Source organism: Bombina bombina, chromosome 2 (genome assembly GCF_027579735.1).
Source record: "Bombina bombina isolate aBomBom1 chromosome 2, aBomBom1.pri, whole genome shotgun sequence".
Lineage (NCBI taxonomy): Eukaryota > Metazoa > Chordata > Amphibia > Anura > Bombinatoridae > Bombina > Bombina bombina.
This window is the reverse complement of record NC_069500.1, coordinates 1,337,596,584-1,337,611,608: the sequence shown is the minus strand read 5'-3', so window position 1 is coordinate 1,337,611,608 and position 15,025 is coordinate 1,337,596,584. Positions and strand designations below refer to the sequence as shown.

The 15,025-nt window shown below is 38.5% G+C and overlaps 1 protein-coding gene across 1 annotated transcript in view; it reads right to left on the bottom strand.

Moving 5' to 3' along the window:
- Positions 1-1,158: 1,158 nt before the first annotated feature.
- Positions 1,159-15,025, bottom strand: part of LOC128650344 (cell death abnormality protein 1) — a gene marked incomplete in the record, with an annotated part of 251,222 nt that continues 237,355 nt past the window's right edge. Inside the window, 1 exon segment of the mRNA XM_053704215.1 lies at positions 1,159-1,967. Coding sequence (XP_053560190.1) covers positions 1,801-1,967 — 167 coding nt within the window.

The window sequence follows — 15,025 nt, the reverse complement described above, 5'->3', positions numbered from 1 at the left end:
CACTTCTCATTAACCATGTAATTTCCAGTTTAAGTTTATCCCAGAGGATTGAATCTGACTGTGGGAAGTGATGACCAAAATGTGGAAAATAGGGGGTAATAGGAAGCTCCACATATATCGAGCTACCTCTAGTGGTGGGGTAGAACGTTATAACCAATCTATTGTAATAATATTCAAAAAGAAAATGCATTGTGTGAAAAAGTTCCTAACCAGTAGGTGGATAACGGAGGTAATACTTAATTGCAACACTTTCCCGTATATATTTAGTCTATGACCGATTGTCAGTCCTCTGGTGTTCCTAAAATAAAATAGAGATAGACAACTCTCACAGTAAAAATAAGAGTGGTTGTGAAGTCCAATACTCACATTTACCAGAGCTAAAGTCAGCTCTGGGTTTAAATCGCTTTATATAAAAAGACCTCTATGGCAGAAACAGGATCTCTTCATAAAATGGCATAAAGTCTTAGCACTGATATAGGCATCTTTATTTCTCTACTTATATTCTTGATTTTCTGTATAAGCCTATTGACAAATGGATACATGAAATGGTTAATACACTTTGGTAAAATGTACATCAGAGTAACACTGGCACAGCACAGAGAGGGGTGGGACAGAGAGGCAGCGTTTTGGTGAACATAAGTTTGCGTACTACTGATGTGTATGGCTATTGAACTGTAGGAGTAGATTGTTTTCACCTGTGCCTAGATCAGTGCTAAAAAAGTGACTAGTTAAACTATAATAAAAACCTGACCTGTTGGGGGTTCTTGAGAACCATGGTTTTCCTGCATTTATTAATGTATATTAAATTACTTTATAGATTCTCTTTTAACTGCTCATTATTCACCACTGTGTTCATAGCACCGCCTATCAAAAATAAATTTAGGAATTTGTTTTAAAGGGTTACATTTTAATGTATATTTATTAATCATTTTATGAATGATTGCATTAATAAACCTTGTAACATTAACAATATAATTTTTTTTCTTTCATTGAGGGTAATTTTAGAGGTGGACTTGGTCTCAGCCTCCCTATGTTTTTCAAGTGTTTAGAAACCGTGTGCCAGTCCTATGCTAGCATTGATGTTATAAGGGAATACAAAACATTTTTAATTAGCATGCTTAAAACTTTATAATAAAGAAAACAAAAACAAGAGTAATATTAGGTTCTAGGTTTTTAATCAAAGCAGTAAAGGTGCACAGTAATTTAATTTATTTGTTTTTCTAGAACCGTTATCAGGGAATCACAGTAAATTGATCAGTTTGAAAAACAGAAAAAAGTCAGAACAGAGTAGTAAAAAGTTCACATACTGCAGTAGTGAGCATAGATGTTCACTCTGTCAGGCTAAGGATCCACTCTATGATTAAATATTCACAAGAAATTCTCTTCAAAATATATTTGTTTAGAAAAAAGTAACGAATATAAAATAAAGTTATTACATTTACATTCACAGAAGATGATTATACAGATCAATTTGACTATATATTAGGAGATGTGCACTCAAATCCTTCAAGAGGATCCAGATCTTAGTGTGGGAATCTTTCACTAGAATCAATCCGACCACAAAAAGATCTGAACTTCACAAGCAGCCGCCTACTTCCGCATTCCAAATGCACATTCCTAATATATATAATATATAAATCATACACACAGCAGATTTGGTTGTATACAATATCTAAATATACAAGGACTGAGAAAATCAATTGTACAAATCAAACCTAATTCTTGAAACAAGCACAAGCTTTCTAAAAATATATACACAAATATGTCGGGTCACAGACCAGAAAAAAATAATTCTGCAGGCTACCATCCGGCATACACAGGCTCAGCATCATACGAGACTCCGTAAGCAGCGTGTGGTGATCTTTGTGCTTCTAGCAGTGGTGACTTGTGACTGATTCCTCTTCCAATTCTTTTCTCCGAATTTTGCTTCTGTTTTCTGACTATAAGAATTACAACAAGTACTAGAACTGTAAAGTAAAAAAAATAAAAATAAAAAAAAAAATTATTTCCTTTTGAAAAGCAACCTAGAAAAGAGTTTCTGAACTTCAGTCCTCAAGAACCCTTAACAGGGCTTATTTTCAGTCTACATTTTTTATAATGATCAATTACAAAAAACAAAACATTTTCATTATATATGGTGCCAAATCTTTATTATTATTCATATGTGCAAAATGTAAACAAACCAGACAACATTTCAAGCTGATCATGATTTGAGAGTTAAAATAAAAGGTAATTTTATTAAAGGGACATGAAACGTTTCTTTCATGATTCAGACATACAATTTTAAACAACCTTTAAATTTACCATTATCATTTGCTTTGTCTTAGTATTCTTTGTTGGAGGAGCAGCAATGCACTACTGTGAGCTAGCTGAACACATATGGCAAGCCAATGACAAGAAGTAGGTGTGTGCAGCTACCAACCACTAGCTAGCTACCAGTTATGCATTACTGCTCCTGAGCCTTTTATATGTATGCTTTTCAACAAAGAATACCAAGAGTACAAAGTAAATTTGATAATATAAGTAAATTAGAAAGTATATTTAAATTCCATGATCTACCTGAATAATAAACGTTTACTGCCCCTTTATTTAAAAATATATGTATTAGCAATGAATAAAAATGATAAGAAATAATGGTATATCCCTCATACACCTTATATCATATAAAGAACAAGCCGGCAAAAAAATACTAGCGTGCACATATAGGTAGCATATAGCGTCTCAAGGAGTGCAGAGTTCCAGTGACACAAGTAAACTTGCAGTGGCAAAAAAGTACATTCTTAACTTCTGAGCATCTCATCAGAATAATAAGCAACTAGAGCTGAAAAGGGAAAGCATTAAAGAAAGACATTATGAGCAGAGGAACAATCCAGCGACACTTATCTTGGCTGTGGGAGACTGCGGTTAGGATGTCCGCTAACTCCTTGAGTCCATACCTTCCATCGTTGAGCTGGCCGTCCACGCTGTACCTTTTCACGGTTTGCTCATCAGTTATAACATCAGTGTGTCTCGTCCCATATGCTCTATATGGCCCTCCCAAAATAAGATATCACTCAAGCAATAAGGAGAAAGGTAGGGGATCCCCAAAGACATTTAACGCTGGTCCACCAGGCGAGACACTGATGTTACATCTGATGAGCGAACGGTGAAGAGATACAGCGTGGATGGCGGGCACTTTGGAAGGTAGAGACTGGAGGAGTTAGGGGACGCCCAGTCTCCCACAGCAAAGACTAGTATCGCTGGATTGTTCCTCTGTTCATAATTTCTCTTTCTTCCATGCATGCCCGTTTTCAGCTCTAGTTGCTTATTATTCTGATGAGATGCTCAGAAGTTAAAGTTAAAGTATAAACTACTTCATGCTGAAAGTTCCTTTATTTATCTGCAGCGTTCGCCGCACTGAGCTGCTCAGGCCACCCACGGCAGAATGCTATTTTATTACTGAGGTGATCTTAGCCAATAGTGTGCAAGCTAACCGGCATAATGCCAGCTGGCCCGCACTGCTATTGGCTAAGATGTGGAAACATCACTTCATTGAGAAATAGCGTTCTGCTGCGTGCGGCCTGAGGTGCTAAGTGCGGCAAACGCTTCAGACAAATAAAAGAACTTTCAGCATGAAGTGTTTCACAAACGTTAAGATTTACTATCATTTTATATTTAAATATTTTTATTGATTTATACACTTTATAATTCACATACAACGTAGATTGTAACACAAGCCCCTATACCAAAAGACAAAAGGGGAAGGAATCAACATAAATCTGTACAACAATGAACGCCCTACATTGATCCCCTCTCCTCTCCTAATCAGCAGTGGCTCTGTGGGACACTCCCACATGCAAAAAGTTTCTATAACTTTACATCAAAAGAGTCTGCCACAGTTTTTTACTATCATTTTAAAGGAACATTGATTAAAATAGTATGTTCTATCTGAAACAACTTTCCACTTTACTTCTGTTATCTGATTTGTGTAGTTCTCTTGGTATCCTTTGTTAAAAAGCCTATCTAGGTATGCTCAAGAGCTAGCTGCAGATTGTTGGCTACACATATACGCCGCTTATCAATGTGTTCAGCTAGCTCCCAATAGTGCATTGATGCTTTTTCAACAAAGGATCCCAAGAGAATGAAGCAAAAGTGATAACAGAAGGAAAAAAAATGTAAAGCTGTTTAAAGGGACACCGAACCCAAATTTTTTCTTTCGTGATTCAGATAGGAGTAAATGAGAAAGTTGCTTAAAATTTCATGCTCTATTATCAATTTTTCTTCATTCTCTTGGTATATTTTTTTGAAATGCAAGAATTTAAGTTTAGATGCTGGCCCATTTTTGATGAACAATCTGGGTTGTCCTTGCCGATTGGTGGATAAATTCATCCAATAAAAAAGTGCTGTCCAGAGTTTTGAACAAAAAAAAGCTTAGGTGCATTCTTTTTCAATTAAAGATAGCAAGAAAACAAAGGAAAATTGATAATAGGAGTAAATTAGAAAGTTGCTTAAAATTGCATGCTCTATCTGAATCACAAAAGAAAAAAATTGGGTTCAGTGTCCCTTTAACATTATATGCTCTATCTGAATCATGAATGAAAAATGTGGGGGTTTCATATCCCTTTAAGGATGTACATTTTTGCCGCTGCAAGTTTTCTGGAACTCTGCACTCCTTGAGACGCTATAGGTTACCTATATGTGCACACTAGTATTTATTTGCCGGCTTGTTCTTTATATGATTTGGGTATATGAGGGACATCCCCTTATTAATTGTTGCATGATTTTTATACTTTGCATACATCTGAAAATATTACAAAATGTATTAGCAGTGTCCCTTCACTTTTTTCTTTATATGATTTTAGTATGATGAATACCTATGTGAGCATCTTCATTGGGAGGGTACACACTCTTTTTCTAAGTATTTTTTATTAAGGGGTCACATGCCTCTATTTCAAGGTAAGCATTAAGGTAATATTAATCACCTGCAAACATAGACACAAAGGAGGTGTTTGATGAGGAAGTGGGCCTTATTTGCGGCCCCAGAAAACACAGGAGCATATGATTCCCTTTTGGAACAATAGAAAAACAAAATTTATGCTTACCAGATAAATTCCTTTCTTTCCTGGCAGGGAGAGTCCACGACTTCATTCCGTACTGTTGGGAAATACAACACCTGGCCACCAGGAGGAGGCAAAGACACCCCAGCCAAAGGCTCAATTTTGTTTAGGCACTTCAAGTCCAGAATTGGACAAAAAGTTCCCTCCTTTTTGGGAACCACGAAGAGGTTTGAATAGAACCCCAGACCTCTTTCTGATGCATGTACCGAGACTATTACTCTTAAGGAGGATAGATCCCTACACAATCTAAAAATGCTTCTCTGATCTTGTAGACAGTCTGGAGAGGAGGAATCTGCCCCTGGACGGATGAGATTTGAATCCTATCCTGTACCCTTGAGATACAACCTCTAGTACCCAAGGGTCCTGAAAACAAGTGTCTGAGAAAAACAACAGTCTGCCCCCTACTTGAGCCGATCCTGGATCGGGGGCCGCCCCTTCATGCAGATATGTTATCTGCTGGCTTCTTAGTCTGCCTGGACTTATTCCAGGACTGAGCAGGTTTCCAGGTACTCTTGGGTTGCTCAGGCTTGGGGGGCGATTGAGTTCTCTGGGACTTGTCTGAATAAAAGGAACGAAAATTAGATCCGTTCTTATCTTGCGGAAGTAAAGCAACTTTTCCTCCGGTAAAAGTAGAAATGATAGAGTCCAGGCCTGGACCAAATAAAACCTTCCCCTTGAAAGTTAAGGAAAGGAGTCTGGATTTAGAAACCATATTCCCAGACCAAGATTTCAACCAGAGCGCTCTGCAAAACCTGAAGCCTTTGCATTCAGACATATAATCTGCATATTCGCATCCCAGATAAAGGAGTTAGCTATTCTTAAAGCCTTGTGACTCTGTCAGAACTTATCGAGAGGATTAACAGTAGGTGGCGGCCCCAGACACAACTGTGTGTTGGAACATTCTTCTCAGGAAACTTTCCAACTTTTTGTCCATGGGTTCCCTAAAGGAAGAACTATCTTCCAGAGGGGTAGTGGTACGCTTAGCTAGCGTCTAAATGGCAACATCCACCTTAGTGATTGAACCCCTAAATTCCAGTTGAGAATCAGGGACCGGGAATAACTTTTTAAAAGGGGAAAAACATAATTTATGTAAGAACTTACCTGATAAATTAATTTCTTTCACATTAGCAAGAGTCCATGAGCTAGTGACGTATGGGATATACATTCCTACCAGGAGGGGCAAAGTTTCCCAAACCTCAAAATGCCTATAAATACACCCCTCACCACACCCACAATTCAGTTTAACGAATAGCCAAGAAGTGGGGTGATAAGAAAGGAGCGAAAGCATCAAAAATAAGGAATTGGAATAATTGTGCTTTATACAAAAAAATCATAACCACCACAAAAAGGGTGGGCCTCATGGACTCTTGCTAATATGAAAAATGAATTTATCAGGTAAGTTCTTACATAAATGTTTTCTTTCATGTAATTAGCAAGAGTCCATGAGCTAGTGACGTATGGGATAGCAGATACCCAAGATGTGGAACTTCCACACAAGAGTCACTAGAGAGGGAGGGATAAAATAAAGACAGCCAATTCCGCTGAAAAAATAATCCACAACCCAAATCAAAAGTTTTAATGTTATAATGAAAAAAACTGAAATTATAAGCAGAAGAATCAAACTGAAACAGCTGCCTGAAGTACTTTTCTACCAAAAACTGCTTCAGAAGAAGAGAAAACATCAAAATGGTAGAATTTAGTAAAAGTATGCAAAGAAGACCAAGTTGCTGCTTTGCAAATCTGATCAACAGAAGCTTCATTCCTAAAAGCCCAGGAAGTAGAAACTGACCTAGTAGAATGAGCCGTAATCCTTTGAGGCGGGGACTTACCCGACTCCACATAAGCATGATGAATCAAAGACTTTAACCAAGACGCCAAAGAAATGTCAGAAGCTTTCTGACCTTTCCTGGAACCAGAAAAGATAACAAATAGACTAGAAGCCTTTCTAAAATCTTTAGTAGCTTCAACATAATATTTCAAAGCTCTTACTACATCCAAAGAATGTAAAGATCTCTCCAGAGAATTCTTAGGATTAGGACACAATGAAGGGACAACAATTTCTCCACTAATATTGTTAGAATTCACAACCTTAGGTAAAAATTGAAATGAAGTCTGCAACACCGCCTTATCCTGATGAAAAATCAGAAAAGGAGATTCACAAGAAAGAGCAGATAACTCAGAAACTCTTCTAGCAGAAGAGATGGCCAAAAGGAACAAAACTTTCCAAGAAAGTAATTTAATATCCAGAGAATGCATAGGTTCAAACGGAGGAGCCTGTAAAGCCCTCAGAACCAAATTAAGACTCCAAGGAGGAGAGATTGACTTAATGACAGGCTTAATATGAACTAAAGCCTGTACAAAACAATAAATATCAGGAAGATTAGCAATCTTTCTGTGAAAAAGAACAGAAAGAGCAGAGATTTGTCCTTTCAAAGAACTTGCAGACAAACCTTTATCCAAACCATCCTGAAGAAACTGTAAAATTTGAGGAATTCTAAAAGAATGCCAGGAAAATTTATGAGAAGAACACCAAGAAATGTAAGTCTTCTAGACTCGATAATAAATCTTCCTAGACACAGATTTACGAGCCTGTAACATAGTATTAATTACTGAGTCAGAGAAACCTATATGACTAAGAATCAAGCGTTCAATTTCCATACCTTCAAATTTAATGATTTGAGATGCTGATGGAAAAATGGGCCTTGAGATAGAAGGTCTGGTCTTAACGGAAGTGTCCAAGGTTGGCAACTGGCCATCCGAATGAGATCCGCATACCAAAACCTGTGAGGCCATGCTGGAGCCACCAGCAGTACAAACGAACGTTCCATTAGAATTTTGGAACTCACTTTTGGAAGAAGAACTAGAGGCGGAAAGATAGAGGCAGGATGATAATTCCAAGGAAGCGACAACGCGTCCACTGCTTCCGCCTGAGGATCCCTGTATCTGGACAGATACCTGGGAAGTTTCTTGTTTAGATGAGAGGCCATCAGATCTATTTCTGGAAGTCCCCAGATTTGAACAATCTGAAGAAATACCTCTGGGTGAAGAGACCATTCACCCGGATGTAACGTCTGGCGACTGAGATAATCCGCTTCCCAATTGTCTACACCTGGGATGTGAACCGCAGAAATTAGACAGGAGCTGTATTCCGCCCATACAAGTATCCGAGATACTTCTTTCATAGCTTGAGGACTGAGTCCCACCTTGATGATTGACATACGCCACGGTTGTGACATTGTCTGTCTGAAAACAAATAAACGATTCTCTCTTCAGAAGAGGCCAGAACTGAAGAGCTCTGAAAATCGCACGGAGTTCCAAAATGTTGATTGGTAATCTCGCCTCCTGAGATTCCCAAACCCCCTGCGCTGTCAGAGATCCCAATACAGCTCCCCAACCTGAAAGACTTTCATCTGTTGAGATTACAGTTCAGGTTGGACGAACAAAAGAGGCTCCTTGAATTAGACGATGGTGATTCAACCACCAAGTCAGAGAAGATCGAACATTGGGATTTAAGGATATTATTTGTGATATCTTTGTATAATCCCTGCACCACTGGTTCAGCATACAAAGCTGAAGAGGTCTCATGTGAAAACGAGCAAAGGGGATCGCGTCCGATGCAGCAGTCATGAGACCTAGAATTTCCATGCACAAAGCTACCGAAGGGAACGATTGAGACTGAAGGTTTCGACAAGCTGAAACCAACTTCAGACGTCTCTTTTCTGTTAGAGACAAAGTCATGGACACTGAATCTATTTGAAAGTCCAAAAAGGTTACCTTTGTCTGAGGAATTAAAGAACTCTTTGGTAAATTGATCCTCCAACCATGTCTTTGAAGAAACGACAAGTTGATTCGTATGAAATTCTGCAAATTGTAAAGACTGAGCAAGTACCAAGATATCGTCCAAATAAGGAAATACCGCAATACCCTGTTCTCTTATTACAGAGAGAAGGGCACCGAGAACCTTTGAAAAGATCCTTGGAGCTGTTGCTAGGCCAAACGGAAGAGCAACAAACTGGTAATGCTTGTCTAGAAAAGAGAATCTCAGAAACTGATAGTAATCTGGAGGAATTTTAATATGAAGATATGCATCCTGTAAATCTATTGTGGACATATAATGCCCTTGCTGAACAAAAGGCAGAATAGTCCTTATAGTCACCATTTTGAATGTTGGTATCCTTACATAACGATTCAATATTTTTAGATCCAGAACTGGTCTGAAGGAATTCTTCTTTGGTACAATGAATAGATTTGAGTAAAACCCCAGACCCCATTCCAGAACTGGAACTGGCACAATTACCCCAGCCAACTCTAGATCTGAAACACATTTCAGAAATGCCTGAGCCTTCACTGGGTTTACTGGAATGCGAGAGAGAAAAAATCTTCTCACAGGTGGTCTTACCTTGAAACCTATTCTGTACCCTTGAGAAACAATGTTCTGAATCCAAAGATTGTGAATCGAATTGATCCAAACATCTTTGAAAAATCGTAACCTGCCCCCTACCAGCTGTGCTGGAATGAGGGCCGCACCTTCATGCGGATTTGGGAGCTGGTTTTGACTTTCTAAAAGGCTTGGATTTATTCCAGACTGGAAAACGTTTCCAAACTGAAACTGTTCCTTTAGGGGAAGGGTCAGGCTTCTGTTCCTTATTCTGACGAAAGGAACGAAAACGATTAGCAGCCCTGTATTTACCTTTAGATTTTTTGTCCTGAGGCAAAAAGGTTCCTTTCCCCCCAGTAACAGTTGAAATAATAGAATCCAACTGTGAACCAAATAATGTATTACCTTGGAAAGAAAGAGAAAGCAAAGTTGACTTAGAAGACATATCTGCATTCCAAGATTTAAGCCATAAAGCTCTTCTAGCTAAAATAGCTAAAGACATATACCTGACATCAATTCTAATGATATCAAAAATGGCATCACAAATAAAGTTATTAGCATGTTGAAGAAGTTTAACAATGCTATAAGCATTATGGTCTGACACTTGTTGCGCTAAAGCCTCCAACCAGAAAGTGGAAGCTGCAGCAACATCAGCCAAAGAAATAGCAGGTCTAAGAAGATTACCTGAACATAAATAAGCTCTCCTTAGAAAGGATTCAAGCTTCCTATCTAAAGGATCCTTAAAGGAAGTACTATCCGCCGTAGGAATAGTAGTACGTTTAGCAAGAGTAGAGATAGCCCCATCAACTTTAGGGATTTTGTCCCAAAACTCTAATCTATCAGATGGCACAGGGTACAATTTCTTAAACCTTTGAGAAGGGGTAAATGAAGCACCCAGATTATTCCATTCCCTAGAAATTACTTCTGAAATAGCATCAGGAACTGGAAAAACCTCTGGAATAACTACATGAGGTTTGAAAACCGAATTTAAACGCTTAGTAGATTTAGTATCAAGAGGACTAGACTCCTCCATTTCTAATGCAACTAACACTTCTTTAAGTAAAGAACGAATAAACTCCATCTTAAATAAATATGAAGATTTATCAGTGTCAATATCTGAGGCAGAATCTTCTGAACCAGATAGATCCTCATCAGAAACAGATAAGTCAGAATGATGGCGGTCACTTAAAAATTCATCTAAAATATGAGAAGATTTAAAAGACCTTTTACATTTACTGGAAGGAGGAATAACAGACAGAGCCTTCCTAATAGATTTAGAAACAAATTCTTTTACATTAACAGGGACATCCTGAACATTAGATGTTGAAGGAACAACAACAGGTAATGGATTATTACTAATGGAAACACAATCTGCATTAGAAAGTTTATCATGACAGTTATCACAAACTACAGCCGGAGGAACAGTTACCAAAAGTTTACAACAGATGCACTTAACTTTGGTAGAACCAGCATCAGGCAGCGTCTTTCCAGAAGTAGATTCTGATCCAGGGTCAGGTAGTGACATCTTGCAATATGTAATAGAAAAAACAACATATAAAGCAAAATTATCAAATTCCTTAAATGACAGTTTCAGGAATGGGAAAAAATGCCAAATGAACAAGCCTCTAGCAACCAGAAGCAGTGAAAAATGAAACTAAAATAATGTGAAAAAAAGGTGGAGACAAGAATGACGCCCACATTTTTTGGCGCCAAGAATGACGCCCACATTATTGGCGCCAAGTACAAAGCCCATATTTTTTGGCGCCAAGTATGACGCCACATCCTGTGACGCAGAAAAAAACGACGCCCACATTTTTGGCGCCAAAAAAGTCAGCGCCAAGAATGACGCAATAAATTGTAGCATTTTCAGCCCCTGCGAGCCTAACAGCCCACAGGGAAAAAAGTCAATTGAAAATTTTTTAAAGGTAAGAAAAAATATTTATTCATATGCATTATCCCAAATAATGAAACTGACTGTCTGAAAGAAGGAATACTGATTATCCTGAATCATGGCAAATATAAGTTTAAAGACATATATTTAGAACTTTACATATAAAGTGCCCAACCATAGCTTAGAGTGTCATAATAAAATAAGACTTACTTACCCTAAGACACTCATCTACATATAGTAGATAGCCAAACCAGTACTGAAACGAGAATCAGTAGAGGTAATGGTATATAAGAGTATATTGTCGATCTGAAAAGGGAGGTAGGAGAAGAAATCTCTACGACCGATAACAGAGAACCTATGAAATAGATCCCCTAGAGGAAGACCATTGTATTCAAATAGGCAATACTCTCTTCACATCCCTCTGACATTCACTGCACTCTGAGAGGAAAACTGGGCTCCAGCCTGCTGCGAAGCGCATATCAACGTAGAATCTAGCACAAACTTACTTCACCACCTCCATGGGAGGCAAAGTTTGTAAAACTGATTTGTGGGTGTGGTGAGGGGTGTATTTATAGGCATTTTGAGGTTTGGGAAACTTTGCCCCTCCTGGTAGGAATGTATATCCCATACGTCACTAGCTCATGGACTCTTGCTAATTACATGAAAGAAAAGAAGTTACAACTCTTTCCCAGTTAGTGGAACATTTCTGTCCTCATAAACCCTGTCTAACTTAGGAATCTTGGGTTCCTCTGGTAGAGTTGCTTCTGGAACCTCTAATGTAGACAAAACCTCCTTTAGCAAAAAACGCAGATGCTAAATCTTAAATCTAAACTAGGGCTCCTCGGAATGTGGGTATTTAGTACATGAAGTCTCCGACTCAGAGAGCTCACCCTCTGACGCTGCAGAGATTAACTCATCCTCGGACAATTGAGACATACTGGCTAAATCTGATTGGAAATTAGCTGAATCTGATTCAGTAGAACTAGGGTTAACCTTTCTCTTACGTTTCCCAGAGATAGGTAAAGCACTCAGGGCCGCAGACACAGCAGATTGTAATTGCGTGGTTAAGTCTGCAGGGAAAAAGCCACTTCCAGCCGAGTATTAGGCGTGCCAGGGAGAACTGCATGTGAAGTGGTTTGAGAGGATAGGGTAGACATCTCCCGGACCACAGAATCCTGAGAGGTTGACGGCTCAGAGGGACTATATATGCTAGGGGGGTTAGCAGATTTAGCTCCCTTCTTAGACTTTAAAATGGCACCCAGGCAATTAGACCAAAATTGAGCAGGTGGACAAACCACTGCTTCCTCACAGTATAAACAGGTATTATTTATAATAGAAGGTGCAGAACCTTCTAACATATTATCAGAGTCATCCATTGCTGGAGATGCAATCCCACAGTAAGGAAAATATTTTAACAACAATTTCTCTAGCACTAATTTTTAATAAAAAAGAGACACCTTTATAACCCCAAGGGCTGGGGCACTCACCACCTCCTAGACCCAGACAGTTATAGAACGCTCTTCGTAGGATTGCCAGAGTTCTTGCAGTAAGATTGCAAGGAAAAAGTAATGAGCCGCACCCGATTACGTGGTGCGCAAGAAGGGACCTCCCTTGCTATAAGAAAAAGCGTGAAAAATGAAAGTGAAACCTGTCTGTTCCATTGCCAAAAAGTATGCAGTCTATTTTAGCCCAAACCTTTACAATGTGTGTGTGTGAGTGAGTGAGTGTGAGAGTAAGAGAGAGAGAGAGCTCACATTATCAGGTAAGTTCTTACATAAATTAATTAATTTCTTTCATAGTGGCAAGAGTCCATGAGTTAGTGACGTATGGGATATACATTCCTACCAGGAGGGTGCAAGGTTTCCCAAACCTCAAAATGCCTATAAATACACGTCCCACCACATACATACCTCAGTTTTAACGCAAAGCCAAGTAGTAAAGTGTAAAAAGGAGTAAAAAACCCCAGAGAGGAACTGGAAAAAAAATAATGTGCTTTTATACAAAAAATTCATAACCACCAAAGAAAGAGTGGGTCTCATGGACTCTTGCCACTATGAAAGAAATGAATTTATCAGGTAAGGTCTTACATAAATTATGTTTTCTTTCATGTATCATGTTAGTGGCAAGAGTCCATTAGCTAGTGACGTATGGGATATAATACACAAGAGGTGGAAATCCACAGAGTCACTAGAAAGGGAGGGATAAAAATCAAAACAGCTATTTACACTGAAAAAATTAAATCCAAATAATTATTAAGTTTTCTTAAATTTCAAAAAATTCAAATCATAGGCAAAGGAATGAAACTGAGACAGCTGCCTGAAGAACTTTTCTACCAAAGACTGCTTCTGAAGAAGCAAATACATCAAAATGGTCTTCTTTGCACACATTTACTAAATTTTACCAAGTTGCTGCTTTGCAAATCTGATCAACTGAAGCTCTATTCTTGAAAGCCCAAGAAGTGGCAACGGATCCAGTAGAATAAGCTGTAATTCTTTAAGGCGGAGACTGCCCCGTCTCCAAATAAGCCTTGTGAATCAAAAGTTTCAACCAAGATGCCAAAGAAATGGCAGAGGCTTTCTGACCTTTCCTGGAACCAGAGAAAATAAACTGGAAGTCTTTCTGAAATCCTTAGAAGCCTAAACATAGTATTTCAACGCTCTTACCACATCCAAAGAATGTAGAGATCTCAAGATAATTCTTAGGATTAGGACACAAGGAAAGAACAACAATTTCCCTTCTAATGTTAGAATTCACAACCTTAGGTAAAAATTTAAACAAAGTCCGTAAAACCGTTTTATCTTTATGAAATATCAGATAAGGAGACTCACAAGAGAGCCGACAACTCAGAAACTTTGCTAGCAGAAGAGATAGCCAAGAAATAACACTTTCCAAGAAAGTAGTTTAATATCCAAAGAATGCATACCCTCAAAAGGAGGAACCTGCAAAATCCTTAAAACCAAATAAAGACTCCAAGTTGGAGAAATGGACTTAACAAGTTTGATACGAACCAAAGCCTGGACAAAACAGTGAATATCAGGAAGTTTAGCAATCTTTCTATGAAATAAAACAGAAAGAGCAGAGATTTGTCCCTTCAAAGTATTTGCAGACAAACCCTTATCCAAACCATCCTGAAGAAACTGTAAGATCCGAGGAATTCTAAAAGAATGCAAAGAGAAATTTTGAGAGGAGCACCATGAAATATAGGTTTTCCAAACCCGATAATAAATCTTCCTTGAAACAGACTTACAATCCTGTAACATAGTGTTAATCACTGAGACAGAGAAACCTCTGAGTAAGAGCTAAGCGTTCAATTTCCATACCTTCAAATTTAGAGATTTGAGATCCTGATGGAAAAACGGCCCTTGAGACAGAAGGTCTGGCCTTAGGAAGGAAGTGGCCAAGGCTGGCAACTGGACATCCGGACAAGATCCGCATACCAGAACCTGTGAGGCCATGCTGGTGCTATCAGAAACACATGATATTGTTCTATTATGATCTTGGAGATCACCCTTGGAAGAAGAACTAGAGGCGGAAAAATGTAAGCAGGTTGGTAAAACCAAGGAACTGCTAAAGCATCCACCATCTCCGCCTGAGGATACTTGGATCTGGAAAGATATCTGGGAAGTTTCTTGTTGAAATCAGAGGCTATCAAATCTATTT